The sequence below is a fragment of the Nipponia nippon genome, unplaced genomic scaffold (genome assembly GCF_047370975.1).
Source record: "Nipponia nippon isolate SJK-2023a ecotype South Korea unplaced genomic scaffold, ASM4737097v1 scaffold_13, whole genome shotgun sequence".
Lineage (NCBI taxonomy): Eukaryota > Metazoa > Chordata > Aves > Pelecaniformes > Threskiornithidae > Nipponia > Nipponia nippon.
The window spans coordinates 11,843,059-11,867,388 of NW_028262324.1; the positions used below are offsets into that span (position 1 = coordinate 11,843,059).

At 61.0% G+C, this 24,330-nt stretch overlaps 1 protein-coding gene across 5 annotated transcripts in view; it reads left to right on the top strand.

The window, feature by feature from the left end:
• The first annotated feature begins 328 nt into the window (after nucleotides 1–328).
• The window catches only part of SRC (SRC proto-oncogene, non-receptor tyrosine kinase), a 29,627-nt gene continuing 5,625 nt past the window's right edge, over nucleotides 329–24,330 (top strand). The window contains exons 1-7 of one of the 5 annotated variants that reach the window (XM_087749746.1): nucleotides 329–585; nucleotides 14,467–14,542; nucleotides 18,229–18,478; nucleotides 18,752–18,851; nucleotides 19,338–19,355; nucleotides 23,065–23,163; nucleotides 23,904–24,007. In XM_087749746.1, the coding sequence (XP_087605872.1) occupies nucleotides 18,238–18,478; nucleotides 18,752–18,851; nucleotides 19,338–19,355; nucleotides 23,065–23,163; nucleotides 23,904–24,007 (562 nt within the window). In that variant the 5' untranslated portion in view covers nucleotides 329–585; nucleotides 14,467–14,542; nucleotides 18,229–18,237. Of the gene's footprint in view, nucleotides 586–14,466; nucleotides 14,543–16,216; nucleotides 16,471–17,275; nucleotides 18,115–18,196; nucleotides 18,479–18,751; nucleotides 18,852–19,337; nucleotides 19,356–23,064; nucleotides 23,164–23,903; nucleotides 24,008–24,330 lie in introns of those variants that run through there. The other 4 variants (XM_087749747.1, XM_087749744.1, XM_087749745.1 and 1 more) reach the window with 4 other exon arrangements.

Here is a 24,330-nt window from a genome sequence, read left to right on the forward strand (position 1 = left end):
CCCCCCACGGCCCCCACCCGCGGGGCCGCCGCTCCCACGCGTGGCCCGGGCGCTCCCCTCCCCGCGGGCCGGGGCGCGGCGGCTGAGCCGGCGGCGGGGGCGGCCCCTCGCCCGCTGCGCGCCCCGCGGAGCCCGGCTGCCCGGAGCCTTCTCCCTTAAAAAATAAAAAACAACCCACGGAGGGGAGGGGCTGCTGCTTTTTCCCCCGTCCGCCGTTTCCGGTTTGCTGCCATATTCCTCTTTTTTTTTTTTTTTCTCCTTTTTTTTCCCCTCCCCGTGGGTTCCCCCCCCCCCCCCCCCCGCCCCGGAGAAGGGGTGAGCGGGGGCGGGCGAGGCAGCAGCGCGCCGGATCCGCGGTGCTGCGCGATGCTGATGCTGCTGCTCTGGCTGCTGCTGCCGGCGGCAGAGCCCTGAGCGCCCGGCTCGGCTCGGCCCGGCCCGGTGCGGGCACCCAGCGCGGCGGCGGCGGCGGCGGCGGCGGCGGCGGGGGGCGGCGGCGGCCGCGCCCCCGGCGCGGAGACAAAGCCGGGGCCGAGCGCTGGAGGCGAGCGGCGGGGCCGGCCCCGCTGCGCACCCAGGCGGGAGGTGAGCGAGCGGGGAGCGGCCGCGGGGCTCGGCGGGGGATGCCCCGCTGCGGTGGGCGGTGGGGGATGCCCGGGGTCCGGCGGTGGGATGCCCGGGGTCCGCCCCTGGGGTCCCAGCGGGGCGGGCGGGGGGATGCCCGCAGTCGGGTGAGCTGGTTGTGGGTCCGGCCGGGGATGCTGGCACTGTGGGAAGGTGGCTATGGGTCCAGCCGAGGATGCCCAGACTCCGGTGGGCGGCCGTGGGTCCGGCAGCGGGGAATGCCCGCAGTCCAGTGGGTCCCGGCAGGGATGCTCGTGGTCCGGCTATGGGTTTTGGTGGGGTGGCTATGGGTCCAGCGGTGGATGCCCATGGTCTGGTGGGTCGGCTGTGGGTCTGGCTGGGGACGCCGCTGTCTAGTGGGGCAGATACGGGCCCAGCCGGGGATGCTGAGGGTCCGGCGGGGCGGCCGTGGGGTCTGGCGGGGCGGCACCGCCTGCCTGCAACTCCCCTTTGTTGTGATCAGGGGCTGTGGGGGACCCCCGGGAGCGCAGGGCGGGGAGAGCCGGGCTGTATGTAGGCCAGGACATGAAATATTCATCTCCCCCCTGCTTTGATGTCTCCTGATCCGCTTCCCTTGTCGTGTTTGTTCACCGGTAATTCTGGGGCTCGTGTCCAGCCCTGGTGGGCCTGGAGAGCTGTGTCCGGCCAGGCTCTTCGCTGTGCCCCTCGCCGAGGCTGGCTGGCTCCAGGCTGCTGGGGGCTGCAGAGCCCCAGGTTGCCTGATTAAAAGCTTTATCCAGCCGGGAAGTTCCCCCATCGCAGCCTGGGCGATCCAGTCCCCATGTGTGGCTGCAAGCGGTGACACTGGTGTGTCCCCACCGTCCCTGTCATGGTCCCCGGTGCCACGGAAGAGCATCGTGGGTTTTTGCCAAGCCTCCCTGGGGTTGGGATGGGATTTTATCCCTGCTCGCTGCCCCGTGGGCTGTGCTGCAGCCTGGTGCCATTTGGGACAGGCACGGGGGGCAGCCTGCGGGGACGGGGCCCACCGCACAGGGCTGCATGCGCTGGGGACAGGGGCTGGAGCGGGGGTGGCATCTTGTGGCGCTGACCCCAGTGCGGTCCTGTCTGGTGCCAAGCATCGTCTCAGGGAGCTGTGCAGCCTCCTGTGAGACCCGCTGGAAATGAGTGGGGGTCTGCCGCATCTCCCCGCGTTTTGCTGGCCCTGCACAGCGCACTCCTCCCCTGGCCTTTCCTTGCCCCGGCGGCTGCTGTGGTGTCCCAGGGCTCAGCACCCTGGACTTGGGGCCAGGAGGTGACTGTGCTCCTGGTCCCAGTCCCGGTCCTGGTCCCGGTCCCAATGCTGTCGAGCAGCAGTAAAGGTCGTAGGTGGCAGGGAGTGGGTTGTGCTACCCTGTGTGTGCCACTGGCTCGCCCGGAGCGATGCAAAGGAAGGGACACGATGTGGCTGCTCAGTGCAGCCGGGGGTCCCCCACAGCGGGTCCCACGCCCCGTGGCATTAGGAGCTGGGGGCAGTGGTGGGTGCAGAGCCCGGGGGGTTCCTGGGGGGCTCCTGCCTGCACAGCGGGGACAGGGACAGGACAGGACAGCATGTACCCAGCAGTGCTGTATGCAAACGGAGCTGTGGGAAGGGGGCAACAAAAGACTTGATTTTTCTTCCTCCTGCCCAGCTGGTGCTGCCCAGAGGAGGAGGTGTACGGCAGGAGGGAGCTGGGGGGCTCTCAGCCAAGGAGATACCCCCTGCCAGCAGTGACCAGTGCGCGGGCAGGCGAACCCAGTCATGACAAACCTCTCCCAAGGTCCAGCCGTTAATGGTGGGAAGCTGTTCATCCCTGCCAGGCTCAGAGACCCCTCTCACACACTCAGTTCAACACGTGCCCGGGCCCCCCATGCGGCACGTGTTGGTCAAACAAGGGCGGGGGGCTGGCAGGGCTCTCCGGGGAGGCACAAGGATGGGGACGTGCAGGGGGACATCGGCAGTCTTGCGCTTTAAAGCAGTATCCTTTTTGTTATTTCCACTGTGGGGCTGCTCCCGACACCTTTGCAGCCGGAGAGGCTGATCCTGGGCTGCCTGGTGCTAAGCCAGCTGTTCTGCGCCACTTCGTGCTGGCTCAGGGTCCGACCCATAGCAAAACCTTGGCCATTCGATGTCTCTGAGATGAGACCCGTGTGCTGGCTCCCCAGGGAGCTGCGCCTCTGTAATCATTAGCCAGTTAGTGCTCGTTTGTCAGAGAAGGGCACCTTTGCTTGAAAGATCGAGGGTCGGTTCCCGGTTCCAAGCTTTGACCTGGGAGCAGCAGGGCAGAGGCTCCTCCAAACACCTCGCCTCGGTGGCTCTGCCAAAACACAGCCCGATATTTTTTTTTTTTTCTTTTTTTGGAGATGGGGTTATTTATTGGCTGGCGTAGCAGCAGCTAAGGGAAGTTCAATGTTCCCTGTTTCGATCGTTAGTGGCCTTGCAGTACGCCCTGTGTGATGGAGATGCCCTAGCGATAGCTCTGCCCTTCAATGACTTTGTGCCAGAGTGATGGAAAATCATGGAGGTACCGTGGGGAGGCAGAAAGGGCCGTCCCAGCACCCGGCCGGGGAGCTGGGGGACGAGACGAGGAAAAGAGCTACAGTTTGTGGTGACCGACCTGCACGGAGGCTCTGCTGCTGAGGCAAGAGGCTCCTTTGCTGCCTTGGTGGCATGGAGGGGACGTCAGCGGTCCTGAGGTGGGGATGGGCTTTAGCAGCGTGCGCAGCTCCCGGGAAGCAATGTCCTTTCACCGGGCTCACCGAGGCGAGGAGGGGACAGACCATGAGGCTCCCGTGCCTCCGAAATCCTGTCTGCCTCTCCCTGCCACTGGGCAGGGATCATCACGGAGCTAAAACTCCTATCCAATGAGATCTGAAGGACTTGGCCCCAAACGCCTCGTTTTAATGACCAGCAAACATCATGAAAGAGAAAAGGTAGGAGGGAGCAAACAGTCTGCGCCTCCTCCCAGCATGTCTAAGGGGGGGGAACCCCCGAGCATCACTGGGACAAAGCGCTGTGCTCTTGGCATCGCTGGGGGAAATTTGAAAGCCTATCTGAAGCGCTATTGTTTCCTGTACTGTCTGTTTTGCAGCTCGGTTTCCAACTTGTTCCTTTATCTTTCGGAACAATTTCCCATCTGAGCTCACTTCCATGGCACTCCGCATCTCGCCCCGGAGCCCGCCTGGAGACGCGTCCAGCACGCGTCCCATGGGCCGCGGGAAACGGCCAACAACATCATGTCCCTGCGCTGCTCCGTGCGGGAGGGATCCCTTTCATCTGATGCCCAGAGAGCAGCTCAGACCTCTGGATGGAAATAACCACCCCTGCATGGCTGTTCCTGGGATGGGAGTGCAAACTGTCGCTGTTTCCAGTCCAAACTCCTCTTTTCAACTGCCTGTAGCTGCGGGTGGCGCGGACAAACTCCCCCGGGGCTCACGTCTTGCTGAAGTTTCCGCCCATCAGCAAAAAATGTGCAGTGTGTCGCGGGGCTATTTTAAAGCAGGCCTCAGAAAAATAGTAATGCCTTTGGTCCTTCATCTTTAAATGTGCAGCAAGCTGTGAGATAGCCCAGTATATTTTGTGCTTAGGAGGGAAAAAAATAATATAATTAATCGACTGAGCATGGCTACATCAGCATGGGCTTCAGTTGGTGCTCGGGTGCACCCAGGCCCCCAACTTGGCCCCGTGTTGGCACAGGCGACCTCGGCGCTGGCTGCAGCAGGAACCGGTGCTGCTTTGCACATGCCTCTGCACACGCATGCTTTGAAAAGAAAGCCCTGAAACAGATTTCAGGAACAAATGTGGTTTGAACCTGGGCCAAGAACCAGGACCTGCAAATCTGCGTCTTGCACTGACTTCCCTTCAGGCTACGGATCTCCTGGCTGCCCTCGCTGCGGAGCGGGGAGGTGTTTGGGAGGGCTGGGGGCTGGCAGGGCTGCCGCGGGGCATCGAGCGCTGGGCCAGGCGGGGGCTCGTCGTTGATTTTAATTCAGACCTTAAAGAAATCTGCCAGAGCCCCTTGGCTCCAGGTGGTCTCGGTGGAGATGCAGCATCCGAAATATCCATAGGCTGGCATGCGGGATCAGTGGGCTCGTCTGGAGGAATTTGGGGAACAGAACCACCTGGGTGTTTAAGGAAAAATATAAGAAATGGGGCATGTGTGTAGCGAGCCTGCCCTCGCCTCGCAGCCGGAGAACTGGCGGAGGTTTGGGCAAGGCGTGCAGCCTGGCACGCGTGGGCCCCCACGCCAGGAGGGCACCGGGATGGCTTTGGGGTCCGCAGCGAGGGGCAAGCGGCTTTGCTGGGTCAGCGCCTCTGCCCACGCGTGACGCAGGGACACTTGTGGCTCAGGCTGTGCTGCGCTTCCTTCCCCGCGCTGCAAGGCTCGGCGGCCGGCCCCGAGTTTCCCAGCCCTGTCCCATGCTTGACCTGTTGTGGTATCGCTCCTGAGACCGTGAGGATTTGGCTGGCGCCGAGCCCGCTGTGTTAGGGCTGGATGGGTGGACGAAAACCTGACTGCATGCTGCAAAAATAGCTTCCACCCGGCGTGGCTGCTCCCATCCTTCCCCACTGTGTTTGGCGATCTTGGCCACCAAAAACCTGGTCCATGGGGGTAAAAGCTCACTGCTGCATTGCCCCCTCCACCATGGGTGAGGTTAACAAGTCCAGCCTGTCCCGAGCCACGTGCCCCCTTCCCATGCAGCGTCCCCATTCCCACGCCATGCCTGTGTTTGGGGGCAGTGTGATGGGGTCGGGTCAGTGCTAAATCGATCCTAAAGATGTCTCACCTCAGGGCACTTTAGCAGGAATTTGAGGACAGAGGTGCAGCAGTGTGTCTGGGTTTCACTGCTCCACCTTGCTTCCCCACCTGGTGAGGAGCATTGCGTGCCTCAGTTTCCCTGAGAGCGCCTGGGAAGCTGCCGTCGGAGGTTGGTGAGGCTTTACGCCGAGTGCATGCCTCAGTTTCCCCCTCTCCCGCCCCTCCTTTGCCAGCCCCCGCTGCGCTGCCCTACACCGTGCATGCACCATGGGCAAAGCTCTTCCTTAGGCAGGGCAAATATAATCTGATTTCCATGAAGCGCCATCACCTTCCTCGCCCACACAGCCGCAGCCTCTCAGTGTTTTCGAGGGCTTCCTCCCCAGACCATGGCCCGGCTGGGCACCGACTTCCCCGGCCAAAACCAGCCCTCACGGCTTGGTGGTTTTGGGGTGCTGCCGGGCTGCAGCTGGTGCCGGCGGCAGCAGGGTCGGCAGTACCATACTGGGCTCAGGATGCTCCTGGGGTGGAAGCATGCACTGGGTGACTTCTGCAAAAAAAAAACAACACAAAAAGGCTGTTAGAGTCACTCCCTGCTCAGCCGGGCCCTTTCCTTTACTGGTGGGGCTCGGCTGTGCCGGGGAAGGGATCGGGAAGCCTTGGCAGGGCCAAGGGGGAGATGCCGGTGAGCACCCTGCTGCACCGGGCAGGGAGGGTGTCGTGGTACAAGGGACAGTGCATATGTAGCTGCAAAAGTCACTGCGACCGGGATGAGTTTCATGCTCCAACATCACGGACAGTTGAGTTTGGCAGTGTGTGGGGTGGAAAGGCTCAGGGTGCTGGGACCGGTGTGTGCGGCTGGGGCCGGGCAAGGAGAGCAGCCCGCGGGGGCAGCTGCAGGGAGCTGCCTGCCCGCCCCGGCTGCCTGCACACGTGCACGGCCATGTGTGGATGTGCATGCCCGTGTGTGTACATACACTAATCTGAGCCCTTCTTGGTGCTTTGGGGGTGGGGATAGCTCTCATGCCGTGGTCTGGGTGGGCTGTGCTGAAGCCATCGTGAGCCACAGGTGATGGAAAGCAGAGAGGATGCCCTCCATCCCTTTGGCCCTTCATCCCATCCCCGCAGGCTCTGCTCGAGGTTGGGGAGCGGGGCAGCTCCAGCTCGGGGTGGTTATTTTGGGTCAGAAGAGCAGCACCAGCAAGGGCTGGAGAGATGCCATGGGAGGGTGCAAGGTCCACATGCAGCTCATCCCACACCACTGATGCTGGCAGCTCAGGGCTGGTCCCATCCACCGCGCCCATAGCCTGTCTCCGCTCCCCACCACCGCTGCAGCGAGCGGTGCAGGGCCGGGAGGTGTGCGGAGCCCAGCTCTCCCCTCCAGGAGCGGCAGGGATAAAAGACACCAGCTCAGCGTTTTTCTTTGTTTTTCATCTGCTCGGGCTGTTTATAGCAAGCACTGTCTGGGGCTTCACCTCCCGGCCGGCTCCTCTCCCGGCGGCTCTGGCAGAGCTGCTGAGCATCCCGCTCACCCCAGGAGTGGCTGGGGAATCTGACGCAGCTTTTTGGGTATGGAAATGCTCTCCGGGGCTGGCTGATCTTCTCCATTTGCCCCTCAAGACCCTCCCTGGTTGCTTCCTCTGACGCATCCTGAGCGAGTTGCTTTGTTTTGGTGGTGCAGATGGGAGTGGCTGTGGGGACCAGCATCTCTCAGGGCTCTGCCACCAGCGAAGTCCGGGCTCCCCCGGCATGCCTCGGCGTGGGGTCTGACGGTGCCGGGACCAGAGCCACGGTCCCGGACTGTGCCCACTGCTGCGGGAGCTGCTCCCGGTCCCATCTGTGCCCATGGAGGTGAAAGCAGGAGTTGAGCGTGCATTGCTGGAGGCTGATCCTGACCACCCAGCCTTGACCCACAGCCACCCACTGCCCCTGTACCATGTGTGTGTTAGGGCTGGTGGCCCCGCAGTTCCCCGGAGCATGTGGCTTGTGTCGGGCAGATGCCCCAGAGTCCCAGAGTAACCCAGGAAAATAAGCCGATAATCAGCATAAATTTGCTGCATGGGATCTTGCTTATTCGTTTGAAACTGTTCAGGGGTCTGCAAAGTGTTGGAAATCAGTGATGAAAGACCCTCGGCCTCTGCCTGGCTTCTCCTTCATACCCTCCTGTGGCAGTGAACCCTGGCACGTGTCCTGCCAAGTCCCCGTGGCTCTGCGCCGGGAGTGGGGCGATGCCCGGCCCCACAGGGTTTGTATTGAGGGTGCAAATACCCTCCCTGCATTTTCCCGTTTTTACCAGGGAGTGTTTCAGTTCGTGTTCTGTGTCAGGAGGATTGCTGGGAGGTTTGCTGCCATGGGGGTCCTGCGGGACCCCTTTGCAGGGCCGGTGGGGCTGCAGCTCCGGCGCCGGAGGGCCGGTGGAGCCCTGGGGAGCTCCTCTGCTCGCTGGACTGGATGGGCTGGTTTCTCGGAAAGTGGAAATGTTTTAGCAGTGACGCCAGCGTGGCCAAGGGTGGTTGTAACTTGCTCAGATCCGGAGCTTTTCTGCCTCCTGCGTGTTCCTTGCCCCCTTCCTCCCCCTGCCCTGGGGATTTGCCGCCTGCCTGCGCCGCCGTCCTCACCCAGGGCTGAAATTGCTGCGGCACCGTCGGGTGCTGTTGGGTGCGGCAGCCCTCGAGTCAGGGTACGCGCAGGTGGCAGCACCGTTTTGGCCGGATCTGAGCCACCCGTGAGTCACATCAGCCTCTCGCTGCTGCCTGCCCCTTCCCCAGGAGCCGGGCATGGGGTGGGCTGGGTGCTGTGCCACGGCCAGGGACCAGCCGGGGCAGATGTCCCCTTCCAGAAAGCAGAAGCAAACTCCGTTTCCTGGAGCCCGAGGCTGGCCGTGCTGGGAGAGGCACTGCAGAAATGGGGAACAGAAATCCTCCCTCCTCCTCAAGAGGCCAGCTCGGGTCACTGTCACCCCCTCCAGTGGGGCCAGTCCCTCGTCCTGGTGCTTCGCCTGGAGGAGGATGGGAACAGTGTTGATGTGATAGGGCCATGGGAAACTGGAGAATTAGGTGGTTGGTGCCGGGAGCCTGTGGATACCAGCGTGCCTGGAGGCTAATATTAAAAATGTACATTTTGGGGGCCACTGAACCCCCCGTGCTGAGTTAGAGGGCTGTTTTGGGGAAGCATCGCCCCATGGCTCCAGGCAGTCCCAGTGACCAGGAGCTCCGGCTCCCAGTGCCAGCCTGGCTCGACATCGGCGCTTCCCAGCCCCGCGGGTGCTCCTGCCCTTGGAAGCGTTTCCTTCTGTTTCCTTCTCCTGGACTTGGCAGGAGGAGAGCATTGCCCTCATCACCTGTCTGGGAGAAGCCGGCTTAAGGTTAATGCAGGCCAAAGGCTTTGTGTGCCTTTGGAAAGCATTTGCTGGAACTGGTTGGGCAATTCCTGTCTTTGGCTGGTGTCCCGGTGGGGATGCTGGAAGCGCAGGCTGAGTCGGGCTGGGAGGCACCGGTAGGCATCCCTGCTCCAACCTGGAGCAGCACCAGTGAGGTCAGGCTGCACAGCGCCCGGCCAGCTTTGAGCATCTCCTGCTGGAGATCCCACCACCTCTCCAACCCCTGTTCCTGTGCTGGACCACCCTTGTGGTGGAAAAGCTTCTTTTTCCATCTCTAACTGCCAGGATGCCCTCGCAGTGCAGAAAGGGACAGGGGACGCGTGCTGGCCGAGAAGCGAGGCGCTCCCCTCTTCCCCGTGGCTCCCCTTTCCTCTGTACGTGCAAGCAGCAGACTCGAGCTGGGTTTGCAGGAGCCATGTGCTTGTTCTCTGCCTGTCCCAAAGCTCTCCCAAAGCACTCATGCGTGGATAACGGGGGACAGCGGGGGCTCCAGGAGCCTTCAATCGACCTGTGTTTCCTCGCTGACCCCAAACACTTCCTAGCAGCGCCCTGAACCTGAAGGGTCTCCTCTGGACCAGGGCACAGGGCTGGCAGAGCTGCGGGAGCCCTGATTTTTGGGGTGGCTTTGTTGCTGCACGGGGGTGGAAAGGGGTGATGGGGCACCGCTGGCTGCGCATGCTCTGTGGGTGCAGCAGTGGCTCCCTATGCAGCCCTTTGCAAGGGGCTGCAGCTCCCAGCACCCACCACACACCACGGCTCTGCGTGTGATGCCGGGGAGCGGTGTGCCAGGAGCTCCCGCAAGCTTCGCTCGGTGGCGTGCTGGTCAGGAAAGGCAGCTGCCAGCTCCCTCCGGAGCCTTCCATGCCGCTTGGCGATGTGCATTAAAAACCCACTGCCTCGGAGGAAGCTTTGAGTGTGCTAAGCTTTCCCAGCTCCCAGCGACGTGGTGCGCGGGGCTGTGGGCAAGCGCTGCGGTGGGTGAGCCCAGGCTGCCCGCATCCGCACGCTGGGGGATCTGAAGACGTGGCCCCATCGGTACCCAGGTCTGCTGCAGCGTGGCAATGGCCACCTTCCCTTCTCCCATCCCTTGGAGGAGAAAAAGGCTTAAAACCGAGCGCTCGGTGGCTCTGCACCAGCAAGCACAACTTGCTGCACATCCCGCTTGCTCTGGGCAGCCGCTTGCTTTATTTCAGGGAGAGAAGGCCTGCAGCTTTTCCTTGCCAGCCTTATGCAAGACAGTGCTTATGGGGGGCCCGCCGGTGGGGAGAGCTCGAGCTCCCTGCACGGCTCCCTGTGTGTGTGCTTGGTGTTTCCAAGGTTCTTGACCAGATAAACATCCAGAACCTGCTTTTGTGCATCTCAGGGGTTTGGTTTGGACTTTTAAACTCCCTGTTTTGACAGGTCTTTTCAGAGGCATTTGCATTGCTCCTGACTGTGACTCTCCCCCATGCTTGGGAGGGTGAATTTGGATGGTTGATTTAATGATCCTTTCCCCTTCCATGACCCACTGGCCCCTGCTAGCTTGGGCTGTGGAGCTTTAATTAAGATGGTTTTAAATTTAATGGGAGTTGACAGGGTCGGATGGGAGGGGCTGGGACTTAAGTATGTGGGGATCGTGTAGCCGGGTCCCCACGCAGCAGCCGTGTTGCTCTCCCCTCTCCTCCGCCAGCGATCCCTTTTAACTGGGAGAGTTTTCCATCAGCTGGGGGGAGCCAGGGGAGGGCTGGGGTGCCTTAACTTGGGTGCCTTCAACATACAGTCGCTGGGTGAAGTAGGGGTCCCGGGTGGCCATCAGGGGCAGCTACCCACAGCAGTGGCTCCCCTGGTCCCCAGACTGGAGCCGAGAGATGAAGTGAGCATCTCTGCATCTCTCCTGTTGTTTTAGGAATCAGTGCAGGTGTGAATCGAGTGTCCTTGTGGAGGAGAAGGGCTGGAGGCGTGACCCAGGCGTGCCTTCGTGGCATCAGCCAGACAGAGAGAGGATCTGCAGCATCAAACCCTGGTTTATGGGGCCGGGGGAGCAGCTCCCCCTTTTTCACTGGCCCTTGGGACTCATTGCAGTGGGGCTGGTCCCAGCCTGGCAGTGACGTGCCCCTGTGTTCCCCGTCTTGTACCAAGCAAAGCCCGATGGCACGGGACAGGGGATGGGAATCGCTTTTTCCATGGGGGACGCATTGACCTGCCATATTCGGGTGGCAGGAGGGGATGGGGGGCTGAGCCAGGGCTTTCCCCAAAGCACCGGGGGCTGTGCTGCCATTCACTGGCCCCCAGCCTTGGGAAAAGGCAAAACTTCAGTAGCATCCCCTGGGACCGAGGGGAAACTGCTGTGTGTGCGTGTCTGGGACTGCGTTTCATGCCAAAATCCAGGGAGGGAGCGGGGAGCGATGCAGGGATGGGGACGGGGTGCTGGGTGCTGGCTGTTTGGGTACCACCCTCGCAGTGGTTACAGCACAGAGGCCACCGTCTCGGCACGGTGCTGCCTGTGTTGGGGGACACCGGGGATGGCAAGGTGCCCTTTGGCTTTTGCCGGCCTGCCTGCCGCCAGCCTGGGATCTCTCTTTTTAATGGCACACCTCGCAGGCGACTTCTGTTTGTCCTGCACAAATCTGCCCTGGCTGACCCTGGTCCTGCTGGGACGAGGTCAATTGTGTGCAAAGGGGGATGGAGCGGGTCAGGGTGGGTTTAGGATCGCTGCTCTCTGCTCCTTTCCGTCCCCAGTGCCTGCTGCCGTAGGCTGCAAGGCTGCTTTGTCTCGCCCGCCATCCTGCACGCTTCATTTTTCAGTCTGGCGTGAGACAGGTGCCGTTATTAATCTCTCTGGGGCTTTGCGAGCCGGGGACGTGGCTCGGCTCCCTCCGGCAGTGGTGGGTGCTGGTGCCTCCGGCCCCTTGCCCGCCTCTCCCCCAGCACCCACCCCATCCCATCTGCCGGCGGTGCCGCTCGGAACCCACCCGGCTCCTTAGCAGCCCCAAGGATGGAGCCTGTTTTGCCAGAGATGTCTCCCTCCCCAAGGCTCAGTGTCTGGTGTCGGGCCCCAGCCTGTCGCCGCATTTCCCAAGCTTTCTGCTTCTGCCTCGCAGAAGCCGTACTGCTGTGTTTTGTCTGCTCCCAATCAGTGTCTTTTGTTAGTGTCTTTGAAAAGAAGATAAGATCGTTTCCCCCTCCACCGCCAGCCCCGCTATCAGCCTGGCGTTACCCACGGCCATTGTATCCTTGAGGGATCCGGGTGCAGTGGAAAACAGCCGGAGCAGGACCTGCCGGAGAGCAGCAGTTCCCCTCGCTGTTGTCTTTCCAAGAGCATCTCTGCAGTGGGAGGTAGGGCAGAGGATCCAGCCTTTTCCTGCATCCCAACTTGCCAGTTAATTTTTGGGGGGGGAGAATCCCTGGGGATGCGGGTGTTGGAGGAGCAGGGATGCTGGGCAGGTCAGGCGGCATTTCCAGCGCCGGTGGGGGAGGACGGGGACGTCGCTGTCTCGTGTGCTGTGATCTGATCCGAGCTGAGTTGTGCAGCTGAGTGTGCTTCATTTTTAATTGCTTTTGGAGAGGGGAGGGCGGGGGTGGCCTCTTGCTGCAGCTCTCTGCTTGCTGCAGCCTCTGCCCCGGGCAGGGTGTGTGGCTGGGCTCAGCTCTGGCACCCTCCTGACGGCCTGGGAGGGGACCAGGGGGCTGGGAAGACCCCAAAAAACTCAGCAGTACACGGGGATGGTACTGCTGGAGCGTGCCTGAGCCCAGCCGTGGTGGCGATGCACCGGCTGGGATCGCAGCCCTGCTACGGAGCCGACAGCAAGGCTGTGCCGGCTGCTGCTGGAGCAGCCACTTTCAGCCACCAAATACCCAAACCTGGGAGCGTGAGGGATGCAGGTGCATCCATCCGCCTGGCAGCTGCGCGGGGACCTGTGCCTTCCCCTTCAGAGGACCGTGCACCTCGTCGCCCCAGCGGATGGCTGACCCCAGGCTGAGGCATATTTGGGTTTCCCTGGTGGCTTTTCTGGTCCTATTTTGTCTAAACACAGACATGACCTTGCAGCGTGTGCCCGGCAGCCCAAGTGGCACAGCATGCGCAGGCGGCGGGGACAGGGACGCCACGTGTGTACGCGGCGCAGCCTTATTTGTATGTGCTGCAGCCTGGAGTTGAGACTGCAGCTTCCCCCACCTTCCATCCCGCTGCGCAATTATTGCCAGCGAATATTAGTCAAGTACAAATTACAAACCATTCAAAGTCTTAAAGAGCTGTCAATCAGCTGCTGCTTATTATCCTAATCAAATGCACTAAAAATAGTGACAAAACTTATTAGCAGGGGGAAGGGGAGGCCATCAAAATAAACCTGCGGCGTGGCACATCCTCTGCGTGGCAGCCGCCACCCCAGGCGCCCACCCAGCGAGAGGGACGCGGGCGGCTGCCCGCCGTTACACCGACCCCGCCGAGGTTTGCTCGGTGGTTTCCACCATCATGCCGTGGCGTTTGCAACTGAACAAGCCCGGCGTGCGTGCCATGGGGCGGCGTGCCGTGGTCTGGGTAACGCACCGGCTGCGTGGGTCGGGGCAGCTGGGGCAGGGGAGGCTGCGATGGCAGTGCTGGGGGAGCAGCAGCTCTTTCTCCTTTGCTGCCATCTCTGTGCAAGCTCTCCCCTTGCTATGCCTTGGTGGCCGAGGGCATAAAGGCAGGAGGCTGCGGCTGGGCTCCCTTCCAAGCTTACTCCCAGCAGGGTTAGATGGCAGCACAGCAAAAACCTGCCTGCGCCCCATCCCCATCCGTCTGGGATGTTTCCCCTGGATGAGATGTGAAACCTGGGCTCCCGCCGGGACAGGAGTCCATTGGGATGATGCTCAGGGCTGTGAAGCTGGGGGTGCCGCAGGGGCTGAATCCCCCCCATGCCAGGCAAGCCGGAGCCCCTCGGGAGCAGCTGAAGGCTCTGTCCGGCTCCAGGTGAGCAGGGCTGGCTGGAGAGAGGTTTCTTTTTCAGTATGAGAGAGGGGAGAAGGGGCAGTTCCTGCAGGATTTGGGGGCTGGAAGGGGGTGGCAGGGCCAGGCAAAGTGACTGCCCCAGCTCTGCGGGGCCCTGCCCTGCTCTGCTTTCGACCCAAAGCTCTACCCTGAGCCACTGCTGCTGACAAGTGTTCCCCCATCGTGCACACTTGCAGGAGGAAACTGTCCGTTTTGAAAAATTTGGCCAAAATGTGCTTTTTTGGCTGAGTCAAGGCTTGAGCAGCATGAGGTGCTCCCAGACCATGTGTGGTTCATGCTGTAGCATCTGTCTGCGCGGTTGGGGATGGAGAAGGTGACTCTCATCCCTGGGGACAAGGTCCCCAGTCGGTGGCCAGCCCTCCCTGCCACCGGTCCCGGCTGTCTGGAGACGGAGTGGTGGGGCTGGGAACGCTGGCGTGTCCAGAGGAACTCGCTTTGCTTCTCCCCCAAAAAATCCCTCGGCAGGTTGGGGGTGCCTGCGCTCCCCTCTTGCCCCGGGGCATCGCTTGGGGCGGCTTCAGCCGCCTCCTCTCCCATCCCTGGGTGGGTTTGATGAAGTGGAGCAGAGAATCATCCCCTCTTCACACATGAGAGATCGGAGCAAGCGGGTGTGAGCTGCTGGCCCCGCACTGGAGGGATGGCGAGGAGGAGGAGGAAGGCGGCAGCAGCCCTGGGCGCTGGACCGTGGCGCGGGGGGGAGAGGGCAGCGGGGCGCGGGGACGGCGGCGGCTGCTGCGGGTGCTGACGTCCCCTCTGTCTCGCAGGCTGCGGCGGGAGCTGAGCTGACTTCGCCGGCAGTCCCTCCCCATCCCGCGGCAAGGCTGTAGCTGGAAAGCACTGGTAAGGCATCTCCGATGGCCTCGCGGAGGGGGGACCAGGCTGCTTTGCTGAATGAACCCACCTGGGAAAAGGGAAACCCTCCCAACCCCCTGGGGGGCTCAGATCTGGGGTACCGGGTGCTCTACAACAGCCGGCCCTTGAGTGGGTGGTAGGGTGGTGGGTGCAAGAGCAAAAGGCAAAACCCTTCCTTCGTCCTTCCCATCCCTTGGTGCTCCCTGTGGTGTTGCCAGCCCGTGGGGGCAGAGCTGAGGCCTCGCAACTCAGCACCGCGGTGGTTTGCGATTTGCCGCTGGTGCTGACCGGCCGGAGCGGAAACCAGGGGAGTTCCTGCAGGCTGCGACGTGCCCGGAGTGCTAATCCCCGCCGCAGGAAAGCTGCCTCCGTACGCCGCCTCGCATCAGTCAGAGGCGAGCACCAGGAATGCTGGCCACACTCCAGCCCACCACCGCCGCCGCGCAAGCCTTGGGAGGGGAAGCCCTGCCGAAAGCCGAGGCACTGGCCGGGATGGGGAGCGGTGCTGAACCCCCCCCATCCCAGCACTGTGGGCTGCAAAAACCATGGGAGCAGGGAAATATCCTGCCAGGCATCGGCTGGGCTGTCCTGGCTGGACGCTGGTGGCTCTGAGCATGCCTGCAGCCTGTTACACGTAGAAATACCATATGTTAGACATAAATACAGCGTAGCTGCTGGCGGTGGGTAGTTTTTGCAATCTGGCCGCTGTGATGCTGTCCCACAGCTCCCAGTGATGCTGCTGGGGTGTGCTGGGAGCCGCGGCCAGGCAGTGGGTTCACCCACCTCCTTCTCTGCCCCTTGGCTCCGGGGGGGTTTCGTCACCGGCTGCATGGCCCCTCTTCCCCCGGGGACCTGAGTGCAGAGCACATTCCTGCCGTCATTAATAACTCCTCTGCCAGGCTCTTGCACAACCCCCTTCATCCTCCCAGGAGAATTTGCACCCTTTCCTTGCCGGCTGCCAAGGCAGCGACGTGGGGGCTGCAGGGGATTTCTCAGACCCCCCCTCTCGTCCCCGGGGGCATCTGGGGAACGTCCCCCCTGGGGCAGCTGCAGGGCTAAAGCCGCACGGTCACGTTGGCTGAGTTACCTGGGACTTGGAGTGGGGATGGTGTAAGGCTGCCAGTGCCTCTGGGCACGTTTTGGGGTTGCCAGCCTACATTTGCAGTAGCCAAATCGAAACTAGTGCGTGCAGGTGTTCAGGTGTCCTTCCCCAGAGGACCGCAGGCTCGTGCCTCCTCCTCCGTTCCCATCTTCGGCTCCTGCAGCCAAAGCCCCACTGGCTGGATTGGGCCCCGTCAGAGCAGCACATCTCGGTGAGCAGCACAGTCCCAGTACAGCCCTTGCCAAGGAGGGTTAGCACCCAGGCACAAGCTGGGAGCTCGTGATGTGTGTTGGAGAGCTCTCGCTCCCCAAAACCACTGTGCAAGGAGGGGTGAACTTGTGGTCCCTGGCCAGGACCTGCCTGGAAGATGCATGCCCTGTCCCTGCGGGCTAGCGGGTGTGAAGGCGAGGATCCCCCCTGCTTTGGGGACATTGGGGAAGCGCCTGGGGGATCCACTCTCCCTTTTCTGTGCTCTGCTCCTGGCTAATCTCTAGGCATGTTGACTACTTTATACTCTGATTTTTCTCAGCGCGGTGATAAATCAGTTGCTGACCCAGGCCGGCAGCCCCGCGGGGTGTGCTCGGGGATGCCTGTGTCCCCAAAGTGCTGCTGAATCCGCCGCCCCGGCTGGGGTGTTTTCCTGCCTGGGGAAGTGCTGCTTCCAGGGGAAACTCTGAGCAGCTGCACCCCTTGCTCATGGTCGCGTGGGCAGTCACAAGCCGCGCGGTCACAGCCCTGCCGTGCCCCTGCTTTCCTCCCCACGCTGCCGCTGCCATCCCGGGAGCACCAGCGGGTGCCGGAGCCCCGGGCGGAGGTGAGCGAAGGGCTGGCCGGGGGGACGGGGGGTTCGCTTTCCTTAGCGGTGGGGGCTGTTTCTTGTTGTTTCTCAGGTCCTGCTTTCCCCTGCAGTTCTGCTTTAGCGTCTTCTGCCCAAGGCTTTTAAAAGTGCATTTATTTACAGGACAGACCCCCTCCCCTTCGCCACAGGCTCTGCCTCTGGATTGCTATCGGTGACAATTTGCAAGTGCAAAGCTTATATTTGACCCTCCTTTCCTCCGAGGCCCCCAAAGCCCGGCACAGATATGCGCGGGCTGAGTCCCGTGCCAGACAGAGGCGTCGGTCCCTCCCTGTCGCCTGCACACGTAGGAGGAAGGACGGCTCTGCTCCCTGCTGGAGTGGCTGCCATAGCCGTACCCAATCCGAACAGTCAGTTTATTCCGATTCCCAAACCCTGGCAGGGTCTGATCCCACCGGTAGGGTTGCCGCTGAAGCAAACCTGCGTGGAAGTGGGACAGGGGATGCTGCTGGTCATCTGTGCAATTTGGGAGCTGGAAAACAGTAGATGGAAGTTGGGTCTTTTGGGAAATAAGCCCTGATCGTCAAGCAAAGTCCTCACGGTGGGGAGGGGAGCTGGGAGAGGAGCAGAGTTTGTGCCAGGCACCCCTAAACTTCCCCGCAACAGGAGCTGGGGGGCTCTGCCCCACTGAAGCCGGGGCCATGAAGGCTGCTGGAGCTGCCCCATGGCTCTTGTCCTGCTCATGAAGGTTCGGCCCAAGCCCCAGTTGAAAGCTGGGTAAGAAAAATGGTCTGTTGGGTGAGGCTGAGCCCTCGGCAAAGCCTCGTGGGCGGCTGCATCCAGGTCCCTCTCCAGTCTGCACCCCGTGGGCAGCGGCTGCCACCTCTGCTCCTTCCCTGCTTGTTTTTCATTAGAGATGTTCTCCTCCCGCGTTGTCTCCGCCTCCCTTTTCCCTTCTGCCATGTGTGATGTAGCCTAAATCTAAAACTGCTGGATATCCTGCCATCTTTGGAGACTGCAAATAATTCCCTTCCTTCATTTATATCGTTACCTTGAAGGTATTTATAGAGCATGATCTTGAATGGAAAGGAAGACATGACTATATATAAAGCCAAGATCCCTTGGTCTTTAGCTGCTAACTACCTGGAACTGCTCCTGATTTAAACTTTTCTCCCATTTGCTGCCCGTTTTGGACTTCACAGGAGCATCCTCAGCATTTAAATCCCCATCCTGAGCAAGGAGAGCGACGCAGCTATGGTTCTCCAAACTTCTGCCATCAGAGTAATCCAAACTTGTGAATATTTGTCCGAGTCTTGTCTTCTCCTGTCTGTGCCCTGGTAGAAACCCTCGCATAGGAGGAAATGTGGCCGTATGGAGTGCTGAGCTACACCCCACAGTGGGTGCCTGGCGCTGGGGCATCCGCAGTTGCCCTCCCAAGCACCGGTCCAGGCTCCGTGCTCGGCATCCTCGCTCCGCAATCCCGCGGCTAAACGTGCTTCCCTCTGCTCCCAAAGCGTGCCCTGGCAGCTCCGCTCCCGGCATTTCTCTGGCTGCTGCGGCGAGGCGGGAGGTGGCTCGGTGTTAATGAGGGGCGATGCTATCCCAGGGCAAGGGCAGGATGGACAGACTTTCCGGCAGCTGATGCTTCAAAAGACTCTGAAGGTTGTTTTGTTTCCTAGTGGGCAGGCATCTGTCGTGCAAGCCCTGGGAAGCAGCTTAATAATAATAATAATAATAATAATAGAAGCCCTCTGCATGTTTGTCTGTCTCCTCCAGCCCGGGACCATGGGGAGCAGCAAGAGCAAACCCAAAGACCCCAGCCAGCGCCGGCGCAGCCTGGAGCCCACCGAAAACGCCCACCACGGGGGCTACCCGGCTTCGCAGACGCCCAGCAAGGCGGCCGCTCCTGATGCCCATCGCACCCCCAGCCGCTCATTCGGAACCATGGCCGCCGAGTCCAAGCTCTTCGGAGGCTTCAACACCTCCGACACGGTCACCTCGCCGCAGCGTGCCGGAGCGCTGGCTGGTCGGTGTGGGCTGGGGCTCGGCGGGGCAGGGGGGTCCTGCGGGGAGTGGGTTTATCGGTCAGGTCTTCATGGGTTTGGTTCCAGCTTCTTCTTGTGATGATGGCATCTCCTGCTTTTGAGGGACTCTGTCTTTCAGCTGGAGGGGGAGCAGATCTGTGTCTTAGCGGCCGGTGGGGGGATGATGGGAGAGGAGGGTCCCCAGTGAGGGTCGCCCAGCGCTGTGCTGTGGCAGCGCTGGTGGCTGTGCCCATCCTGAATGGTCTCTGTCACAGGTGGAGTCACCACCTTCGTGGCCCTCTATGACTACGAGTCCCGGACTGAAACGGACTTGTCCTTCAAGAAAGGAGAACGCCTGCAAATCGTCAACAACACGTGAGTGTCCCTGTCCCTGCAGCCAAGCCCACGTGGGTGAGCTGCCACCTTCATCCCTCCTGCGGAGCCCCCGAGCCCAGCTCTCCCTGGGGATGGGTGCTCGAGGAGGGATGCTCCGGGTGATCACTGCCGCCCTTGGAGCTGCTCTGCCAAGGCGCACAGGGACACAGTGACGTGTCCAAGGACACCAGCACTGGAGGCGATTATTTGCCTGCCTCCACATCCTCCCGGCCCTGTTGCTGGTCACCGTTGCCTTGCAGCTTTGTCACCAAGCCACCTCCTCTGCTTGCTGGCCAGTCCATGCCCTCCAACGCAGGACTGCATCCCCGCTGGTCCCCCGTCCCCATCAGCGCTCAGCTCCCTCTCGTTTGCCTGGACACATCTCCTTAACTTCATGGGTGCTTTCCCTTGTGCTTGCACCGTGTCTCTGATCTCAGCTTCTCTCGTGACTCTTTTTTCTCTCCTCTGTGCCATGCTGTCATTTAGGAGAAAAGTGGACGTCAGGTGTGTATTGCAGATTATTACTATTGTTATTGTTAATGATCTTAAATGATAAAAGCCCATCTGCTGCCTGTGTTAGGGTGAGGTTGGATGGAGTGGGGCTGGGGGGAGAGTGTTGCCCAATGGTTTTACAGTTGGTTGGGTTTGTCCTCGCTGAGCGACCAGGGCAGAGCAGGGAGCCCCTTCCATGCCGAGGAACTGCTCCATCCAGAGCTGTGTCTGCACCCAGGAGCTCTGAACCTGGCCCACTTTCCTTGTCTGTGCCTGGCACCCCTCTGCAGTCCCTTTGCAGTTGGCTCTCTTGCTCCCTCCTGGCCTTTTTTGCATTTATTTTTGCATTATTTAAATTTTATTTATATTTTTTGTGAGTGGCTCAGGAGACTCAAGGATTTCCTTAGGGGTCTGGCTCTTGCTTGTTTGCTCTCCATCCTGGTCGTAGCAGCACACTCATCGCTTGCCACGTGGAGCAGGACAGCATGATGAGCTGGAAGATGCTCCTAAACACGATCCTGTGTTAAACCCACGTGTGGTCTGTCCTGACACACAGCACGCATGGTCTGCAGCATCCTTCGGCTGCGCGCTGGAGGCCCTGCTGGCAGAGCCACTGCCCTAGCGCTGCCGTGGGCTCCCTGGGCTCCGCAGCTCCCGCTGGCCCCTCCGCTGCTGCCTTCCAACCTGGGCACCCAAAACAGCTCTGCGAAGGCAAAGGGTGGAAAGACGAGGGAACGTCCCAGGGCCGATATTTCTCCTGCAATGGTCAGGCAGTGTTGCACAAACACATTTTCAATCTGATCCTTGTTCTCCTTCTTCCAACACTGTTTATTAATGGTGATTCGTTTAATCCATGAAGTACAGGATGTGCAGGGCTTCAACACTGCAGGAAAAGCCTGAATTTGTGGGGTTTGGTGCTTCTTGCTTTCACAGCCTCAGCAGCGTACTAGCCCCAGGCTTGGGTTCTGGTTTGGGCTGTTATGAAATGAGCTCTGCCCATTGGGGGTCCAGATTGGGCCCATATGTGAGGGTTTTTTCTTTATGCCTTATATCACTTCTGGGGTTCCCATACTTTTTTTCCTCTGCTGCTGTTTGTCAAAGGCTTGGTCAGAGGGAAGGGTCCGCGTGTGATGGGCTCTGCAGCATCCTGGGGGGCAAAAGGGCTTTTTTCAGCAATGCAGCCCATCGGTGGAGGGTGCAGGATCGAGCTGCCAGCCTTCCCAGTGTCTGCTGCGGCTGCGTGGTGGGATGTCCAGAGGGAGAGAGGCGGTGGAGAAAGCTGTGCAGTGCTCTGGTGGGGTAAATCTCTCTTCTCACTGAGTGCCCAGAGTGCTCGGAGGGTCTGGGAGCAGCTCGGGCTGCTGCGCTTTGGGGACAGCAAAAGGCAGGCGTGCGATGTCCCCCCTCCCTGGGAGGGCACAGTCGGTGCCCTGGGGCTGTGGGGAGGGTGCTTGGGTCAGCCCGGGAAGGGCTGGCAGGTCCTGGGTGCAGCAGGAGCCCACGGCCATGGGGCCAACTGGCCACCAGCGGCTTTGCAGGGTGGCTGCAGGTTTTGGCTGCTCTAACGGGGCTGAGGTTGCGCAGGGCGAGAGGAGAAGCCTCCACATCGCTCACCTCCCTGCTCCTGCGTCCCAGCAAAGCCCTGGCTGTCTGCAGTGACCCTCAGTCTCCCAGATGGGTCAAATCCATCCACCCCAGTGTGGAAGGGCTCTTGTGGTACCATTTCTGGCACAGGCTGCCCAGGGAAGTGGTTGAGTCTCCATCCCTGGAGGTATTTAAAAGCTGGGTAGACGTGGTGCTTGAGGACATGGTTTAGTGGTGGACTTGGCAGTGCTGGGTTAACGGTTGGACTCGACGATCTTAAGGGTCTTTTCCAACCTTAATGATTCTGTGATTCCATGATTTCCAGTGGGAGAAGGTCTCTTCCTGCCAGCTGGCAGCCAGCAGGGATGTGGTATTTTGGGTAAGATTGTGCAGGGAATTGTTGAAATGCTTTGTTTTGATGATGATTATTATTATTATTTTTTTCCCCGCGGAGGCATTTTTGGAATAGTTTGTTTTTGCCGAATTCCCAGCTTGCAGCCTTGCAGCCTAAGCTGGAATAAAGCCACAAGTCAAAAGCTGGGCATTTCTCAAGCAGATGTTTTCTCCGGTCCCGTGGGAAAGGAGCCCAGCCAGCCTCCTGTCCCCTTCAGAGCCACCCCAGTAAAGGTGACTGGGGCAGCAGCTCCAGCTGGGGAGCCCAAGTTAACCTGCCACAAGATGTGCTGGGACCGAGAGAAGTTAAAATACCGGCTGGGGCTGCTGTGAGGCTGGGGAGGGGCTCTGGGTGGGCAGCAGAGCCTGGCTGCGTGGTTGGGAGGAGATGCCCTGAGGGTCCCCGCTTTCCCCCGCCCTGCTGGCACCAGCACAGGGAGCCAGGGGCCACGTCCAGCTTCTCCCGGCTGCTTCAAAGCATCACTGGTTTGGCTGGGACAAGCAAAAGTCACAAGCTGCTGGTGTGTCTGGAGTGAGGATGGAGGTTTACACGTCTGCAGGGGTCAGGGATGGGTCTGGATGTGGTCTGATGTGATCTTTAGGGGTGATTGAGGTTATTAAGGTTTTTTTGTAAAGTGTTTGTGGAGGTCATCCTGCCAAGTTCTTGCATCCTTGCGATGCTGTTCCCACGAATCTGCAGTTTTCCCATAGCCTCGTCTCCCTCATGGTCAGGATAAATTAGGGGACTCCATCTTTGATGGGCGAGAAGATGCAGGTGGTGGGAGGAAGCCCTGCTGTCTGCAGGGAAGGGGAAGCCACCTCCCGCCGTCCTGTTGTTCTTCTCTATTTACTGTCCTTTCTTGCCCTGTCCCGTGCAGGAGCCTGCGGGGAGGAGGGCAGAGCCGTGAGAAGGTTCCTGCGCCCTGCCAGCTCCTGGGGACGTGCTTGAGGCTGCCATGCCCAGGGCAGGAGGGATGGTGGGTCAGCCCTGGGGTTTTGGGGATGGCACAGGGGCTCCCGCAGGGCAGAGCCATGCTCGGGTCGTGGGGCCAGCACAGTGGGTGCGTGTTGCTCCGTGCGAGCCTCGCTCGTGGTCGTGCAGGCGCAGCGGGAAGCTTGCAGTCAGGGGCTGCAGCCGTGCAACCTGCCCATCCTGGGGCTGCAACCGGGGCACCCGAGCTGGACGGAGCCCACTGCGTCCAGGCTGGGCATCACCGTGGGGCAGGTCTCACCCCGCCCTGCCCAAACCTCAGCCCCGTCCTGTTGCTTTTCTGCAGCCTGTGTTTAACAAACTCTCTTGGGTTTTCCTGGTGCTTTTTTTAATCACTGCCATCATTCTGTTGCTTGTCCCCATTTCCCCTCCTTCCCCCTTGCCTGTCCCTCCCCGCTGCCTTGAATCCCCAATGCCCCTCAACCTCCAGCCAGACCCTGTTCACATTCAGGTGGCTCCGAAGGTACTTTGGCTCGCTGGCTGCCCTGCCCGATTTAAGTTTAAAGCCTCCCCTATGCAGATGGGTAGCCCCAATACCGAGAGCTTGCCCAAACAGAGCCACAGGCAGGGGCTGGCAGCAGGAGCCCTCCTGGCTGGGGTCCGGCTGCGGGGCTGGGGGCTGCGGGGGCTGCACCCCTTCCCAGCGGGGCTCTGCGCTGGCTCCCCCCCGCGGGCCGTGGCACCTGCAGGCGGGAGAGGGGCCGGCCGGGGGGCTCCTGGCTTCACACTGAGTGTGTTTTGGTTCTCTTGCAGGGAAGGTGACTGGTGGCTGGCTCATTCCCTCACTACAGGACAGACGGGCTACATCCCCAGTAACTATGTTGCGCCCTCAGACTCCATCCAGGCTGAAGAGTAATTGCCATCTTTTAGACAGTTTAAAGACAAGCGATAGCAGACCCCGAGCGCTCCTCCCTCCCCCTGCCCCTCTCCTGGGCAAAGCCTGCAAAAGGCCTCCGGGTTTTTCCTTTTTGTTATTTTCCCCTTTTGAATTTGCAAACCCCTTAAATGTTTTCCAGCCTTTCTTTAAGGCCCACAAAGTGCAGAGGTGCGGCATGCTTGCGCGGTGGAGGGATGAGCAGTGGCGTAGCAGGGGCCGTGGTGGACCTGATGCTTTTGGTCTGGTTTTTAACTCTTCCGCATGGACACGCATCCCTGTGTGAGGATGCTGCCGGCACTGCCTGTGCGGGTCAGGCTCAGCGCAGAGGCGACCAGCACACGGGGAGAGCAGGCAAGGGCAAAGCCGGCTGTAAGTCTCAGAGCAGGAGGTGCCAGCTACGTCCCTGCCGCCCGACCCCACCCAGCGGCACGGCATCCCCCCCCAGCAAGAGCTTGGGGGGCTTCAGGGGTCCCTGGAGCCCCTCATTTAGGGAGGCTCTTGGAGTGAAGGCGTTTTGTGGTCCGTGGTGCTCCTGGGGTGATGCCCAGCCTGGGCTGTATGGGAGCACGGTGCACCCCAGGGTGCCCGAGCCTGGAGACACAGCCCGTGGTCTCCGAAACCTGCAGCGGGGGGGCCGGGGCTGAGCCTGCTGCTTGGACAGGCAATGGAGGGGTGGGTGAGTGCCAGGCGCTGAGCCGCTGCCTTGCTCTTGCAGGTGGTATTTTGGGAAGATCACTCGTCGGGAGTCAGAGCGGCTGCTGCTCAACCCTGAAAACCCCCGAGGGACCTTCCTGGTCCGGGAGAGCGAGACCACGAAAGGTGAGCGGGGCCGGGGGGGGGGGCGGGGGGGGGGCCAGCCTCGGGAAGCCCCTCTCTGGGGGGTGGGTGGGCACCGCGCGGGGACTTTGGTCCCCTCGGTCACTCTGCACGGTCCCAGTTCCCCCAGCTTAGGCACACGGGGAGGGAGAAGGAGAAAAGAGTCGTACCTTGTAGACCGGAGCTGGTGTTCGGGGTCACTGAGCAATGCCCCTCAGCACAGGCAGCCTCCTGGGGTCTCCCCTGCCGGTGCTGGTCCCCAAGGAGCAGGTGCTGACGCACCCGTTAAATCACCGGTGACGTCTCTGTGCCAAATGCACCACTAC